Source organism: Gossypium raimondii, chromosome 7 (genome assembly GCF_025698545.1).
Source record: "Gossypium raimondii isolate GPD5lz chromosome 7, ASM2569854v1, whole genome shotgun sequence".
NCBI classification, from domain to species: domain Eukaryota; kingdom Viridiplantae; phylum Streptophyta; class Magnoliopsida; order Malvales; family Malvaceae; genus Gossypium; species Gossypium raimondii.
The window spans coordinates 11095818-11113660 of record NC_068571.1 but is presented as its reverse complement, the minus strand read 5'-3'; the positions used below and the strand labels follow the sequence as shown (position 1 = coordinate 11113660).

The window sequence follows — 17843 nt, the reverse complement described above, 5'->3', positions numbered from 1 at the left end:
TATAAATTATTATTTATTTTGAATATGACTTAAATTAAATATGTACCATTAAAATTAGTATATATAAAAGCATGACTTTAGAGAAACTTAGGAACTGGAGAGAATACCCTTTCTTATTAGACATTAAAATAATTGATTACTATTATTTTGTAATAATAATAATAAAAGTAATAATAATTAAATATTAATTATATGATAGTAAATTAATGTGAAATTAATTAATTAGGTCATATATTTTAAAATTACATTTAAAAAACATAATATATTATTAATTAATAAAATTGCAAACCTATAAAATCATTGAATATAATTGATAAATATATAATAATAAAATCAATTTTTTAATTAAATATTTTAATTAAATAAATATAATTTTTATATAAATATGATTTTATTTTAAATACGATAATAATTAATCATGTTAAAATTATTTTTTTATAATTAATAAAGATTAAGTGTTTGAGACTAAAACTATATATAAAAGGATAATATCAATATATTGATAATCTAATAGTATCTATAAAGCATAAATTTGTTCATTTATCACAACTGGAATTTTTTATAATAAATTATATATTTTATAATTAAATTAAAAACTTTTATATAAATACTAATTACATCTAATCAAATTAATTCGATCTAATGCAAATCTCAACTCGATAAATAGTATGATTTATATCTATTTGGGAAATTAAGATAAAGAAAATCAATAAATTAAGAAATAATATTTTGTATTATTTATGTTTCTCATATTTTATATGATATGATATGATGCAATATAATATAATAGTTTTATTAATAATGTTTCTATTTGATCTTAAATATAAAACTAACAGATATGTTTTATGTTCATAACAAATTATTAACATAAAATAATTATAATTATAATTACAATTAATATTTAATATAATTTAATTAAACTTTGGATCTATATTAAATTGCATTTATTATTTTAAATTAATTATTGAATAATTAGTATTACATTTATATTAATTAAAATAATATTTAGCACTATAAATATGTGCATTAGTAAGTCATTTTATTTAAATAATATCTAAAGAATTACTGGAAAAATCATATTTTAGCATTATTTAATAGGTTTTGTTTTCATTTCTAAAAAGGTATGATTTTCGTTATTATTTGATATGTTTAGTTATTATTATTTGATATTCGATAGTTTTATTATTTTTATTTTAATAATACTTACACAATTATGAATGTTGTTTTCCAATGTGTTTTAAAATATTATGTTAAAGGCAATGGTGTATCAAAATAATGGTTCTTTGTAAATAATTTTTTTGTGAAGAAAATATTAAAAATAACAATACTACATTTTCCCTCTTCTTAACGTAGCTAGACCAACTACATCATCATGAAGAATTTTCTTGAGTTCTAATGGAGACGTCTCTAAAAAAAGATTATATTAGTCACCAAGATGTCTCAAAAAAAGAGGACTATGTTTGCTTGTTGAAAAAGTCCCTTTATGGCTTGAAACAGTCACCAAGGCAGTGGTACAATAAGTTTGATTCTTTTATGACTTCTCATGATTTCAAAAAAAAGTAGCTTTAACAGTTGTGTTTATTTTAAGAAGAACAGTGATGGTTCTTTTGTGTGTCTACTCATCTATGTTGATGACATGTTGATAGCAACGAAAGATAAAGGAAAGATAAGAAAGGTCAAAGCCCAACTTAGTGAAGATTTTGAGATGAAGGATTTGGGAGCAGTAAAGAAGATACTCGGTATGGAGATTCTCAGAGATAGAAAAGCAAGTAAATTGTACCTAAGTCAGAAAGGGTACATTGAGAAAGTTTTTTGCAGGTTCAATATGCAGAGTGCTAAGCCTGTTAGTACTCCTTTGGCAGCCCATTTCAGACTTTCATCAGCTTTGTCTTCACAATCAGATAATGAGATTGACTACATGTTAAATGTTTCATATTCTAGTACAGTGGGATCTCTTATGTATGCTATGGTTTGTTCACGTCCAGATTTATCATATGAAGTTAGTGCAGTTAGTAGATACATGATGAATCCTGGTAAAGAACACTGGAAAGCATTTTAGTGGATTTTGAGATACTTGCGAGGCGCTATTGATGTTTGCTTACAGTTTGGAAGAAATAGGGATGGAGTAATTGGGTATGTTGATGTTGATTTTGCTTGAGACATTGATAAAAAAAATCTCTCATAGGTTATGTATTTACAATTGGAGGTTGTGTAATCAGTTGGAAAGCCACCTTGCAAACTATTGTCGCTTTGTCTACCACTGAAGCTAAGTACATGGCAATTACTAAGGCTTGTAAAGTTGTAAAGAAGCTATTTGGTTAATAGGGCTGTTTAGTGAACTCAATGAAGACCTTCAAATCAGTACAGTATTTCGTGACAGTTAAAGTGTCATCTTCCTTACGAAAGATCAAATGTTTCATGAGAGAACAAAGCACATTGATGTTCGGTATCATTTTGTTCATGATATTATTGCTCGTGGTGATATTGTTGTGAGCACAATTAGTATTCATGATAATCCTGCAAATATGATGACTAAGTCACTTCCTATAACTAAGTTTGAACATTGTTTAAACTTGGTTGGTTTTCATTGTTGAAGATAAACCCTAAAGGGTTTCATGGAAGAGGTGAAGAACTTGTTCATTGAGAATTCATGTCAAGGTAGAGATTGTTAGAGTTGTGACCCAAATTCTTATTAAAATAAAATACAAGTGGAAAGATAAGGTATGGTGCAGGCTACACAAGAAGAATTCATATAGAAATTTACTTTCTTTGTTTGATATTGATTTGAATAAGGTGTTTCAACCTTACTGCATTACTTCTATTAGATGTTGATTAGAATAAGTTTTCTAAACCTATAAATAGACACAGTTTATACTCATTGTAATCATTCGAATTCGACATAGTGAATTTTCTTCTCCTCTGCCCATGGGTTTTTTCCTCGAAAGGGTTTCCACGTAAAATTTGTGTGTTCTATTTTTCTCTCTTTTCTTGCCAATATCGACATTGAATTTTTACATTATTGATTATTTATTACCGATTTAATATTTCTTAACTTGTCAATCAAATATAATTACAGAATCTTTTCAAAAAATATAATTACAAGATAATTTTTATTACTCTATAATTATTACCCTATAACAACAAGTTTTATAACTTGTCAACCAAATATAATTTTACATACATAACTGAAAATATGACCGAAAATTTGTGGTTGTTTGAGGGTTCAATATGGGTATTTAACATCATATGATAATCACGATGTACAAATGGCTCAAAATTGCTACCAAATACAATCTATCATTATCGATTAATTATTATCGGTTTTATATTTATTAACTCATCAATTAAATATAATTACATGATCTTTTTAGAAAAATATAATTATATATATCACATATATAATATATATTATAAAAGAAGGTACGAAAGCAAAATGAAAACTAGTATATTAGAAAAATATAATCATATATATCACATATATAATATATATTAGAAAAATGTTTCTTTTAATTATATTTAAAGTGAATCCTATTTTTAAATAAAGTTTTAAATATGATTTTTGCTAGTAATAATAATAATATAATCATAATAATAATGTTTTCAATAATAAACAACTTTAAACAAGTATTTTCCATTTTAATTTCTAATATCATGCTTTTATAAGATTACATAATTTTTTAGGAAATAATTTTTTAAAAAATAAGAATTTTAAGAAGCTTTAACATGTATATTTAAAATAAATTGTTTAATTTTTCAAATTTTATAAAAAATTTACATGGGTAAAATATGTTAAAACACATTAAAGTTAATTATTTAAATATGTATATAAATTAATTATATTTTTATTATATTTTAATTAAATAAAATTTTCATTTAAAACTTCATTTAAATAAAAATTGATTTTTTCTAAAGAAGTTTATTCATTTAAAAGTTTTAAAAATATAAAAAATATTTTAATTTATAAACACAAAATTAAGACTACAACGCAGAAGATAAAAACTAGTATATATACTAAATAGAGGTGCTCATGCGCCGGGTCGGGCCCATAAAAAATTTTGGCCCGGGTCCTAGGCTCGGGCTCGGCCCGGCCCGAAATATGGGCCTGAAATTTTGCCCAGGCCCGGTCCGACCTATTTTTTTAATAAATGCCAAAAATTTATTTTAAAAAATAAAAAAATATTTTAAAAATATTTTAGTATGTAAGTTTCTCCAGAAAACCTTGCTAAAGTAAGTTATTTGCCATCCGTCTTACACATATTGCACCACGTCACTATTTTACTCCAAACTATCCACTTCACTCATGCATTACATTTTATAGATAGCCAAAGAATTTAAAAAAGTAGTTGAAAAAATGTAAAAGGAAAAAATGGGTATAAATTCATCTTGAATTTGGCTTGTAATGCTTATGAGATTGCTAAAATATTTTAAGTTGAGCTCGATAATTTTTGTAATTTGTACATAAGGATAATATGCCTGGTGAGTATTTTGGTATTTAAGAGCAATTATTGTCAAATAATTTTGTTTATTTGCGAGGAATGTGAGTACAGAGCCCACCTCTACTAGAGTTGTGTTGCGAAACCAGTTTGGGGATTGGATCGTCGATTTTAACCGTGTTTTGGGTGATTGTTTAGTTTTGATGCTGAATTATGGAACATATGGGATGTTCTACTCATGTTACAAAAAAGAGGACATGATAGGGTTTTGGTTCAAACAGATTGCTTGGAGGTGATCAAAGCTATTCAAGAAGATTACTATATGTCTTCGAATTCGACTTTGCTTCAGCTAATTCAACAAGTGTTATAAAGCAAAGATCATTAAATGATAAGACATATGTCGAAAGAAAGTAATCGAGTCCTATAATTTATTATTTATCAATTAATTCCTAATTTTATGGAAGCCTTTTTTTTCCTTATAATTAAAATGCCCAAAAATTTTACATATCTATGACTATTTAATTACCACATTATGGTACTATCAATCAACGCAAACATTTTTCTGTATTTATTTTTATTTCGAATATCTCATATCATGTAACACTTTATAAACTTATTTATACAGTAGTTATTTCCATAACAACCAATTAATTATTTTCATTATACAAACAATTAATTACGATATTCCATTAATGTACCGCATCGGATATTGGTAAAAATAGATTCGTGATGTTGAATAATACATTAACAGTCTACAAAATATAATTTTAGGATAAATCATAAAAATAGTCACTTTTATTTACCTCAAATTATATTTTAGTTACTTTTGTTTGAAATGTTATGTTTTGGTCACTTATGTTATCGTTTTATTATGAAGTGGTTACTCTACCGTTAATGACAAATAATGATGCGGATGACTGCGGAAGTGTATTGTAAAGTTTGTCAAAGTTGTGGATTTATCCTAGATCTCTAGATGAACGTAAACTGAAACGAGAAACAACGAAAATAGATTAGTTGCCACAAAGGAGAGTCAAACGAAATTAAAACAAAAGAAAGATGAACCGGTTGGTAAAGAGTCCAAAAGAGAACGAATTAGGGTTTCTTTGATGGAAAGAACCCGTCCTTGGACCTCAAGAAAATGCCCCAACTAGATCTGAAAAAACAAAACACAAATAGATTTGTTAGAAGTGATTTTAAAGACAAAAGCAAAGTGTTTTGTGCAAGAATGTTTGAAACAACAAGAAAAGATTAAAACTCTTAAATTTTTATGTGTTTCTTGATGGAACAAGATAGGAGAATGTCTTTCTTGAAGCAACTTTAACCTAGAACGAAAATCAATAAAATCAACAAGCCAAAGCAGTAAGAACTAACTTAAATAAGTAAGAAACTAACTTAAATAAGCTAGAAACAATAAATTAAAGATAGAAAATAGAAGATGACGTCCTAAGAAGCCTTGAAAATATTAAGAATCCACAACTCTTTCAATGGTTCTAATTCCCCCTCCAAGAAAGAGATCTACGCAAGAAAAAGCTTGAAGCTGATTCCTACAACTTGAAAGATTGTTAAAACATTTCTAAAAGAAACTCAAGAGCAATTCTTGAAGAAAGACCCAAAGAGAATTATTATTAACTCAAAAAGACATAAATCAATTGTATGTGTATAAGGGTGAACGTCCATACTACTTATATGCCCCCAAAATAAGTTTTCCTAACCCTAATAGAATAACTAACATGACAACTCATCAAATAAAAAAAACAAATTAATTCTAAGTGTGGACTTTTAATGAGAATTCAACCAAAGGAATTAAATGGGCTCTTTAGGCTGAATTCTTACATGATGATCCACCTATTAAAATAAAATTTGATCTATGGTTTAAATATTTTACAAGTTGGGTCACTTTGATAATTTGGCCTGATATTCAATCAAATTACTTTCCAAACTTTAGGATGGGCTTGTAAACATCTTAATGGGCCATTTTTTCAAGAATTCAGTCTTGTGATTCGTTTGCTCTTGAAATTGGCTCATACATGAAATCCAATGCGCCTTGGCTACAAGATTCAGTTTCTTGGACCAAGATTTCCAATATTTGAAATCTTGATTTTCTTGATTCTTGAAATTGTCTAAAACAACAAAATTGGACAAATATTCGGCTTCTTGATTTTCTTGAAAACAAGAAATTGAATCTTGATTTTCTTTTTTAGTCATGTGCGTATTTAGGGCCTTAGTAAAGAAGTCTTGGATAGTCCCGTTCAATCTTGCTCGAATTTGCTTGGCCTTTGACCTTGTTATTGGGCCTTAAGGAAATTTGAGTCCATCACGTTCATAAGCCTTATTTTGGGCCTTGAGACTCGCATCATTCCTTTCTTCCTCAAAGAGATTCGTCCTCGAATCTGAAACATCAAAGGGAGATAAATCAGCAATATTAAAACTAGAACTTACATTGTACTCACCAGGCAGATTTATTTGATAGGCATTGTCATTGATCCTCTTGAGTACTTGGAAAGGCCCATCGCCTCTAGGGTCTAACTTAGTCTTCCTTTTACTTGGAAATCGCTTTTTATGCATATAGACCCAAACCCAATCATCGGGTTCAAGGATAACTTGTTTGAGCCCCTTGTTAGCTTTGTTGGCATTTGTTTCATTTGTTTTTGCAATTCATTGTTTTGCCTTTTCGTGCATTGATTTCACCAACTCAGCTTTCATCTTGCCATCTAAATTAGAAATTTTTTTAATAGGTAATGGCAAAAGATCAAGTACAGTTAGTGGGTTAAAACCATAAACAAGTGCAAATGGTGAATAGCCAGTTGTAGAATGAATAGATCGATTGTATGCAAATTCAACAAATGGTAAACATTTTTCCCAATTATTAAGGTTCTTACCCATAACAGCTCGTAGTAAAGCACCTAAAACTCGATTTACTACCTTAGTTTTGTCATCGGTTTGGGGGTGACATGTAGTGGAATATAATAACTTAGTACCAAGCTTACCCCATAATACCTTCTAGAAGTGGCTTAGGAACTTTATGTCTCTATCAGAGACAATTGTGCAAGGTATTCCATGTAATCGCACTACCTCTTTAAAGAATAAGTCCACGACATGTGTAGCATCATCTGTTTTGTGACGAGGAATAAAGTGTGCCATTTTTGAAAACCTATCAACAATAACAAATGTACTATCTCGACCCTTTTTAGTTCCTGACAAACCAAGAATGAAATCAATGGATAAATTTACCCATGGTGAAGAAGGAACCAGCAAAGAAGTATAGAGTCCATGAGGCATTACCTTAGTTTTTGCTTATTTACAGGCAATGTACTTAGAACATACATTTTCAACATCCTTCTTCATGTTCGGCCAATAAAAGTGTTCTTGTAGAATATTTAGTGTTTTGGCAACACCAAAGTGTCCCATTAAGCCTCCACTATGTGCCTCATGAATTAGTAACTCTCTCATGGAGTAATGTGGTACACATAACCTGTTTAGGCGAAAAAGAAACCCATCTACAAGATGAAATTTGTCAAAGGCACTATTCCCACAATTAGCAAAGATATGTGCAAGATCAACATCATTTGTGTACAAATCTTTTATATGCTCAAATCCTAAGACTTTAATATTTAATGTAGTTATCAAAGAATATCTACGAGATAAGGCATCAGCAATTACATTTTCTTTACCTGTTTTGTACTTAATTACATATGGGAATGTTTCTATAAATTCTACCCATCGGACATGTCTTTTGCTCAACTTACCTTGTCCCTTTAGCCATTTAAGGTACTCATGATTCGTATGTATAACGAACTTATTGGGCAGCAAGTAATGTTGCCACACTTGGAGAGCTCGCACCAATGTCAATAATTTAAGCCTATCACATTCATGAGCCTTATTTTGGGCCTTGAGACTTGCACCAGTTAAGCTCCATTATCTCCCTAACGGTGGTCCTACGTGGTAGTCCAAATGGGTTTTAAATGCCAACTTGAATGTCCTACGTGGTAGTCCTAATTAATTTATTTAATTAAAGATCTATTTTCATCCCAGCATTGAACATTCAAGCTGTCATTTAAAACTCATTTGGACTGCCACGTAAGACTTTCGTTAGGGAGGTAACGGATTTTAATGGTAGAGTGACCACTTCGTAATAAAACGGTAACGTAAGTGACTAAAACATAACATTTCAAATATAAGTAACTAAAATATAATCTGAAATAAATAAAAATAATTATTTTTATAGTTTACCCATAATTTTATTGAATTAGAGATTATTTTTTAAGAAAATAAACAAAAAAAATTACAAATACTTAAAATATATCATAATTTCTAAATTTTTACTTTATAATTTACCAAAAAAATAATCAATTAAACAATGAAATCCATATCATGAAATTCGTGGGATCCGGTCCCAAAGTCTTACAGAGGTTTTTTTCAGATACGTGTCATCATGTAATTGGGCTGTAAGAAAATAGAGGTAGCGCTCAGATTTTGAGTGGCCCGTACGAATGCGTAACGAGTAACGACGGCGTAAATCTAGAGAGTTAGAAACCACTGAAAGACACGTGGTTGTTTTTTGACAGCGGAAGCACAGTCGTCAGATTTTTTTATTTGTAAAGCTTCCTCTGATTTTTCTTTTTGGCCGCGTGCGCAAGTACTGTACAATAATTGCAGCAGGCAAATGCAAAGTTGCTTTTGGAGCTTTAGCTATGCTTTCTTTAAACTTATTATTTAATAGATTTAATTACAATTATTTTTTTAGATCATATTTGTTCTTTTTAGCACAATACTTAAAATTATTCATAGCCTCTCTCTAACCTATAAATAGGAGGATAATACGTTTCAGCGTACTCAAACTCATATCCTCCCACATTGCTAACAATACCTATGCCAATCTCAATCAGTAAAAATTAATTGTTTTTTCTTCATATCAATTATGTCATTTTAAGTTTTAATTATACCATTAAAGAATATAATATAAATAAAACAATTAAAATATGATGGAAAAGAATACAAATACTTTAAAAATGATTTTATTTTAAATTAATTAGTTATTTTTAAAATAAAAAATATGTTTAGATGAAAAGTGAGTCTTTATAACCGGATTGGATGGCGTTTTGATTTTTATAAAAATTTCAAGTTTAGAAAAAGCTCCACGCAATTCCTCCAAATAATTCATTTTACTATTTAAAATGATAAAATATTAAAATATATATGTTCTGTATTAATATTTATATATTTTATAATTAAATTTAAATAAATTATATATTTAAATTTATTTATTTTAAATGTAGATTGATTCAAAACAAAACAAAAAAAATCTTTATTTAAGCTACCGCCCAATCTAAAGAGTTAGTTAATTACTTTGTTCCAAACACACAATTAATGGTTTTCAAATACTACTTTTGGGTAAGAAAATACATATAATATTCAGGTTTAAACTCTTACTCCAAATATATTTCAAAATAAAAATTTTTAATAAAATCTTTAATTTTTATTAAAATTTATTAAAAATTGTATTTAAAACGCATGGATGTGTACAATAAATAATGTGTGCATAATTAAATTAAAATAAAATTTTAGTTGAGTAATAAATTTAAAAATTTAAAATTTTGATAATTTAATTGGTACAAGTTTAAATCTCGTTAATTTTAACAAAAGCTCCAAATTAATTATTGCATTATATTTTAAACATGAAATTAAACAATTTGCATTTCATTATTACTTAATAATTTATGAGAATGGAAGTTAACATATGATTACGTATTTCAAATGTATAAAATTCGATTTTCGTATATTTTTGGTATTTTAAATTCATCAATTAAATAAATAGTTTTTTCTGAAAGTTTCACTATTACAAATATAAATACAATATACATATCTAATAATTATAACATTATGAAATTACTACAAAATAAATCGAATGAAGAATTGAAAAGAATTAAAAAAATGGAGAAAATCGAATAAAACCTATTCATGTCATACATACATTTTGGGCTGAAGACTCCATACGCAATTATAAATGGCAAGTTTGAAACCTGAATACTATACTTATATTATTTCAAAGGCATAAAGAAGAATTTATTTCATAATTTTGTCAGTTTGATTTTTTTATTTATCATTTTGACCCTCAACTTTAAATTTTAGTCAATTTGATTGTTTTTGAATGAAAATATTAACTAAACTGTTAAAATTTTAACGGCGTTGATGAGACCACTAGCGTGGCAAACCATGTGTATTTCATAAAATTAAAAATAATAATAATAAAATTTTAAAATCAATAAATTTGAAACAAAATTTATAAATTTTTAGAAAATTTATCTATGTTAGTAGTGAAGTATACTAAAATGTCATATGAGCTATCATGTCAATGAAATTAAAATTTTAACACTTAAGTCAATTTTTCCTTTAAAATTTTACTAAACTTTAAAAATTGAGAGTCAAAATGACAAAATGAATAAACGGTTAGGGGCTAATTATGCCTATATTAAAACCTAACTTTTATTTTTTAAAATGGCTTAATATTAAATTTGATACCGAACTTGACATTTTTCTTAATTTGGTACTAATTTTTTTGGGCCCAATTTGGTATCTGAACTTGCATTTTTCTTCTTAATTTGGTACCTAAGCTTTTCTTAGATTCAATTTGGTACCTAAATTTATTAAATGTTATACAAATTACACAAAACACTGAAGGTGTTAAAATTTTTTGTTATGCTACAAAAACATTGTTAGTATTAGAGGAAATTCATGTTAAAAACTAGGTATTGAGCTACACTTAACTAATTAATATTAAATAAGAAAAAAGATTTTAAAACCCAAATTAAAAGAAATTCATTATTTTTAATTAATAAAATATTTAATTATACAAATAAAACTAAAAGTAATTAAACATATAAATTACAAAAAAAAACATCATATCATCTATCCCATGTCGGTCATACATTGATTATTTTTGCTACCTCATAAAAAATAACATTGTTAGTATATTGGAGTAATTTGTAAAACATTTGACAAGTTCAAGTACCAAATTGAACAAAAAAAAAAGTTCAGGTACCAAATTAGGAAAGAGTCAAGTTCAGGTACCAAATTGAACTCCAAAAAAGATCAAATACCAAATTAAGAAAAAGTGTCAAGCTTAAGTACCAAATTAAGAAAAAGTGTCAAGTTTAAGTACCAAATATTATATTAAGCCTTTTAAAATCAAGTGGAAATGTAATATATATAACAAAAATGGAACTAAAAATACATGATGTTTTGGCCAAAAAAAAAAAGAAAAGAAAATACATGATCTAAATTTTCCCTTTTCTAACACTATTATTTATTTTATCTATATTTCCTTTAAGGAAAAAAAGGGGTTAATTATACAATATTAAACTAGTTTAATTGGATCAATCTAGTTATTGATTATATAAACTGATGATGGATAAAATCAATATATTCCTTTAATCAAAATTGAATTAACCACATCAATAAAATTAAATTATGGGGTTCTGAAAGTCCTTTTGTGAGAATATCATGAATGAAAAAGATCCACAAAATGAAAGTGGAGGAGGGGTGTCCCAATGACACAATGCTAATTTTAGTATTCACACCTCCACCTTTTACTCCTTTACACTGTTTGAGAACATGGGATTTGCAAATTGAAGAGGTTAGATTCAATGCACTCTGCAAAACATCATATGAAAATTTGAACTTATATGCCATGTTACCAGTAGGGTTTAGGGTTTGTATTAGGTAATGGATATGTCTGATAGAAATATCTAAATATGTTGGATAAGTGTTAAATACGAGTACTTAAAATGAAAAATCCGGATTGTTTGAGTATTAGCAAACAAATAACAAGAAACAAAAGGGAAAATGATGAAAATTTTGACAAGAATATATTAGTTTACATAGAGTTGTGGGTCAGCATTAGAGGGGTCTTAATGAAAGCAGTGGGCATAACTCGGTAGATTTGCATATCCATCCACTCAACGACATGATCATCATATAGGGAGAATTGGGTAAAAAAGAAAAAGGAAAAAGAATGGCCACAGCTTCACTTGAAGCTGAAAAGCTTCTAAAATACAGACGAATGAAGTGAATGTGAGCTGTCGCTTCTTCAACAGTGGCTCATTACTTTTGGGATATTGTGATTAAAATCGAATTCAACCTAGAATAGAATATTATTAATTTGTGATGGAAAAATAAAACATGCTGGAAAGTGGATAATAATCATGTCATAATCATATATATCTACAAGTTTTGTTTTTCAGATGTTACAAGATATGGGGCTGCAATGATTATATCTGAATTTTCTTTACCACACACACACAAAAAAAAAAGGGCGGGGGGTTCTTGCCATAGGCAAAGTTAGTGGTACAGGCAAGGATCTCAGTGCATCAGACAGAAAACTTGAACTGAAGAAACAGTGCAAGCTAAGCATGTGTTAGAATAATTGGTAATGTGCTTACATATGCAATAGGATAAGCAAAGAAAACCCCATTTTTGTTCCCTGCTTATTCAGAGGAAACAGACAACATTTGACTAATTTCTTAAAAAAAAAAAAAACTAACTTCAAGCAGTAAATAAAGCAGCAGCTCCCTTGTGGTTTGATCCATGAGGCTGTTCAGTTTGAAAAGTATGTATCCTAAAATGATTATACCAGGAGATTAAGATTTGAAAGTTCGTTTGAATCTTGAGATGGGATTTATGGCATTGAAGAGGGCTAGAACCCATTAAGGATGAATCAGTCTCCGTATCTACCAAAAAGTATATTCAAAGAGCACTAGTAGTGAATACAAATTTGACTACGGAAAAAAAGAAGAAAAACTTTGAGTTTGGTTTAGGTATTGGCAAGAGGTTTTAAAAGGGTACTAGTGTGTAAATGAGACACTACTTGCTAGCTACTCAGATTCAACTAAAAAAAAAACTCGAATTCAATTAAATTATTGTTGAACATGAACTTCTATCATTAAAACTTGATCAAACTAGTGCAATGCTTTAAGCCTTGAATTTCAAGTTGAACTTGAGCTTGGCTCGATTATACCCTAGCAAGGTGCAGTATGCATGACAAAACATTATTTATTTACACGTTAAGAATTTCAAGTTTCTATACTCTGATGGTGAACTAGTCATAGCATGCTTAGAAATGGTGCCAAGCAAGAAAATAGTAATATATATATATATATATATATATAGCAGAAAATGGTTAATTATCAATTCCAGAGGTTAGCAGATGGAGAAGGCATTAAGCAAAAAGGAATGGTTCCGCAGCTTTACTTTAGTGGACTTGAATACAATTAAACAAGCTTTCCTTGTCTGTCACAATCCTTAAACATTGCCACCAGGAAATATAAGACATTCATCATAACATTGGTATAAATAATGAAACACATAAATAAAAGCCACTTTCACAAATCTACACCTACAAGTGCATTCAAGCCTCAGGCTCTTCGGTGTCCTTAAAATATTTGTGCCCAACAACAGGGTTTAACATATTTTTGGACATAAGTATAGAAGCATGACCCTCTAAATATATGGAAACATAGAAAAAAATCGGACGTGCCTGTGTCGGGCATATCCATATATGACATCCAACTCTGACACCAATGTCTTAACACATATCCATATAAAAGCAGCAGGATTCATAAGACATCATTATAACTATGTGATTGATAAATAGCACCAGTACAAGTTGAGGTCACTGTCACAAATCTCCACCTCCTATAAGTGGATTTACAAAATCCAGTGTATTAGGACCAAAAAAGTTCTAAATACAATGGCTTTAGGAAGACAGCTAATGATCATATCTTAAAAACACGAGCATAAGAGTAAAAATGTCTTCCATGGCATGATCGAGAATCAACTAGTAGATGTATTAGAGCAATCAGGACAACTGAAGTGACCCCTAGCTTGACATTTTGTACATCCAACAGATTTTACCTTAATCTCCTCAGACTGATACAGACTATCAATTAGGTTGAAACTGAATGACCCATTTGCTTTGATTAATCCAGTTCCTCTGCATCTTGAGCATGCTATCATCCGTAGATCACCACATCTCTTGCACAAGCCCAATGAACTGCAAGTTTACAAAGTTAAATATCAGCTTGTGCAACCGTGTAGATCACATCAGTCAATGAAATATATCCTGGCAGTTCTCTTTTTCCTAGCAAAGTTGAATAAAAGTTGGGAACCTCATGATATTGGATAAGACATATTACCTACCTTAATACAATAAAGTTGATGTGCAACTTGGTTTAGAAAGAGATTGACTTAATTCATTCACTTGACAATGATTCTAGACCTTCACCCCTTTTTGCCCTAAGCCATTCCTAGCTTAATCCTTAAGTTTATCCTCAAAAAAACCAAAAAGGCAACCTTTATATGCATTCCATTCTAGGCATCCAAGTTTTCCTAAAATAAGTGAACTATAAGTACTACAGCAAGATAACTACATCACAAAGAGGAAAGCCAAGCTGATGATTCCAAAAGCATTATACTTAAATTTAGTCTAGTACTTCAGGGCCATTTCCTTTTTTTGTTCCAAAGGAGATCATAACTTGGAGATAGGGGAAGGTATTGCGGATTTCAGAATTTGACCTCTAAACCTGCTAAACATTACCTCTTAAAAGTTACCGCATGAACCAACTAGGATAAATCCTAGTACAACATGAGTAAAAGACAATAAAAGACATTGGTCAACAACTCCACACAGATGCCATTTTCTTTTGTTACCTAAGAATAGCTTACACCACAAGAATTTTGTGGATGGGGAGATATTTTCACATAACTCTAGGTAAGGCAGTGCATTTGTTTGAGATAGAATCAATCACAAAGAACAGAAATCAAACATGAAGATATGGCAATCATTTTATAAAGAATCAAAATAACCCCACAATTAAAATCAATCCTAATATACAAGGCATTGCAATTTTAAATTGAATTAAAGTACAATGATAGCTTTCCTAATGTCCAAAGGACATCCAAGTGTAAACCAACAAAGTGAACAACAACAACAGCTAAATCAAAATAACTTAAGGTATCACAACTGAGAATTCATCAACCAAACTAACAATCAAATTACCAAATTTTACTCATACCCAGTAACAAAAATGTTAACTTTTTCGAAGTTTCAAAACTTGTAAAAAAAAAAACTGAGTTTTACTCACAAACTCAAAAAAGAAAAAGAAAAAAAATGATTCAAACTTGGAAACACAGCAAAAAGAAATGGGTTTAAAAAAGTTGCAATTACCTTCTCTGAGAAGCAGAAATGAAAGCATCAACTTTGGGGGCAGCAATTGTAGCACATAGTAACAAAGTGCCAACTCCAAAGCCTGCAACTTCGCTTGCTGTTATGTGTTCCATTATTCGTACGTTTCTTCTGTTCAGATATCTTAAACCTTATCGATTCAATCGGTCACCCTGCAGTTTTGAAATGTCCTTCCTTTTTTTAAAAAAATACTATTAACATTTTATTGAAAACATATCGTCGCAGGCCTATTAGCTCAGCTGGTTAGAGCGTCGTGCTAATAACGCGAAGGTCGCAGGTTCGAGACCTGCATGGGCCAATTTTTATCTTTTTTTATTTAGTGTGCTTGGGCCAATAAGTTCTGAACTTTTGGTTATTGATTTCTAGCCGAAAGCCCATCTAATTGTTCAAAACTTCTAATTTTCATTGGTAAAGTATTTTATTATAAATAAAATTTACCTCATACTTTTAATTCTAATCATATATGTTTTAGATAAATTAATTTTAAATAAATAAAAAATTTAATTTTAATATATCATTTTATTTTATTACTATTTCATAAAATTTTTAAAATTTCATTTTTTTCTATTAATAATATTTATCTAAACTTTAATTTTATTAAAATATTATAATTTTAATTTTTTAAAACATTTTTTGTAAATTTATGTGATAATAAATAAAGAATTAATGTTTATATTAAAATTTTATATTTTCAAACTTATAATTTTACTATCCTTAAATGAATAAATAAATTTATTCTTATGAAATAAACAATAAATTTGATTAATTAAAAGGATTAAATCTTATATTAAACTTCCTTATTTTCATAATTTTAAGATTTTATTGATATTAAAAATAAAAAATATATATAACTTGATATGATTTGTATATAAAACAAACTTTACATGCTAAATATAAATTTGTTGATAAATAATTTTTCTTATAAAATATATAAGTTTCTTTTATAAGGAAATGGATAGAGAGTTAAAAATTAAACACAACATTTAATGTCAACCAAAATATTCATTTAAAAGAATCTCTTACTATTACATTAACATAAAATATAATATATTAGATGTTCACAAATATAATAAAACTACAAAAAGTCACATGCTAAGATATGATAGCAAATGGGAACCTGTTTTCATTTTACTTCAATTTTTTTTTTTAAGTTTCAAATCAGTCTTGATTTGATTCTGAGTTGCTTTAAGAGTTTTGAATGCTCGATTAATGTCTGGTTTTGATTGTAAATCTCATTATACTTGTATTAATGTCATTTAATAGATTTATTGATTATTTATGTCGAATCTTTGAATGATAATGATATTTAACAGTTGTAATACCTTATAGCTCGGGTTAGGTGACCAAGTTAGGTATAATGATAATATATATTAAATTAAAAAAAACCATATTTGAACCTTGAAGATAGTGCTGTTGAGAAGGACAACCATAAAATTTGAAAGGGTTAATCTGTAACACCCCATACCCGGCCTAGACTTTATGGTCAGATCACGGAGGTTACATCGTACTAGCAAAAGAAATGATTGTATAATTTTGAAAGAACTTAGGCGTGAGCTTTAAGCCCAGTGTGTAATTTGGCCCATAATTTCAATATAGGTAATCATAATCATCAATTTGTCTCACAGCATATCAGGTTTCATATCAAAATATATCTTATTAAAACATAACATATTGTATCATATCATATCATTTCGTAACATAGCGTAACATATCATAACATATCATAACATATCATGTCCTATCCCCATCCACTACACACCATCTCTATCCAACCAATCACATCATATAGGACTACTAGAGTCCATCCATCCAATCACACCAATAGGTGGTGGTGTGCCACTCATATAATTGCAGCTGAGCTGCCATACATAAATATGCGGTCTAGCCGCCATAATTGCAGTATATAGCACTTCATCATATCATAACCCACCTCAAAACACAAACAAAACCATAATCATATATCTTACTTACATATATCATAAATCATATGGCATGTATACTTACATATTTTCATACAAATCATAACATAGCACATGATTTAATGGTAACATTTCATACCTAACATACCTTCTAAGCTTATCCGTATACTTTTACGTATTGAAACTTAGGCCTGTTCGGCCCTATATGATGTCTACGTACCCAAATTTTGAGTCCCTCAAACAACCCTTAAT

General features: G+C 28.7%; 1 protein-coding gene and 1 non-coding gene across 2 annotated transcripts; one reads left to right on the top strand and one right to left on the bottom strand.

The window, feature by feature from the left end:
• Positions 1-14043: 14043 nt before the first annotated feature.
• LOC105801612 (uncharacterized) lies at positions 14044-15821 on the bottom strand. Its single transcript, XM_012632838.2, has 2 exons — positions 15655-15821; positions 14044-14481 (listed from the first exon to the last, which is right to left on the bottom strand). The coding sequence occupies exons 1-2, from the start codon at positions 15765-15767 to the stop codon at positions 14262-14264; spliced, it is 333 nt and encodes a 110-aa protein (XP_012488292.1). The 5' UTR covers positions 15768-15821; the 3' UTR covers positions 14044-14261.
• A 75-nt stretch (positions 15822-15896) lies between these two features.
• TRNAI-AAU (transfer RNA isoleucine (anticodon AAU)) lies at positions 15897-15970 on the top strand. The gene has a single exon. It is a non-coding gene; the product is annotated as a tRNA-Ile (tRNA).
• Positions 15971-17843: the final 1873 nt, after the last annotated feature.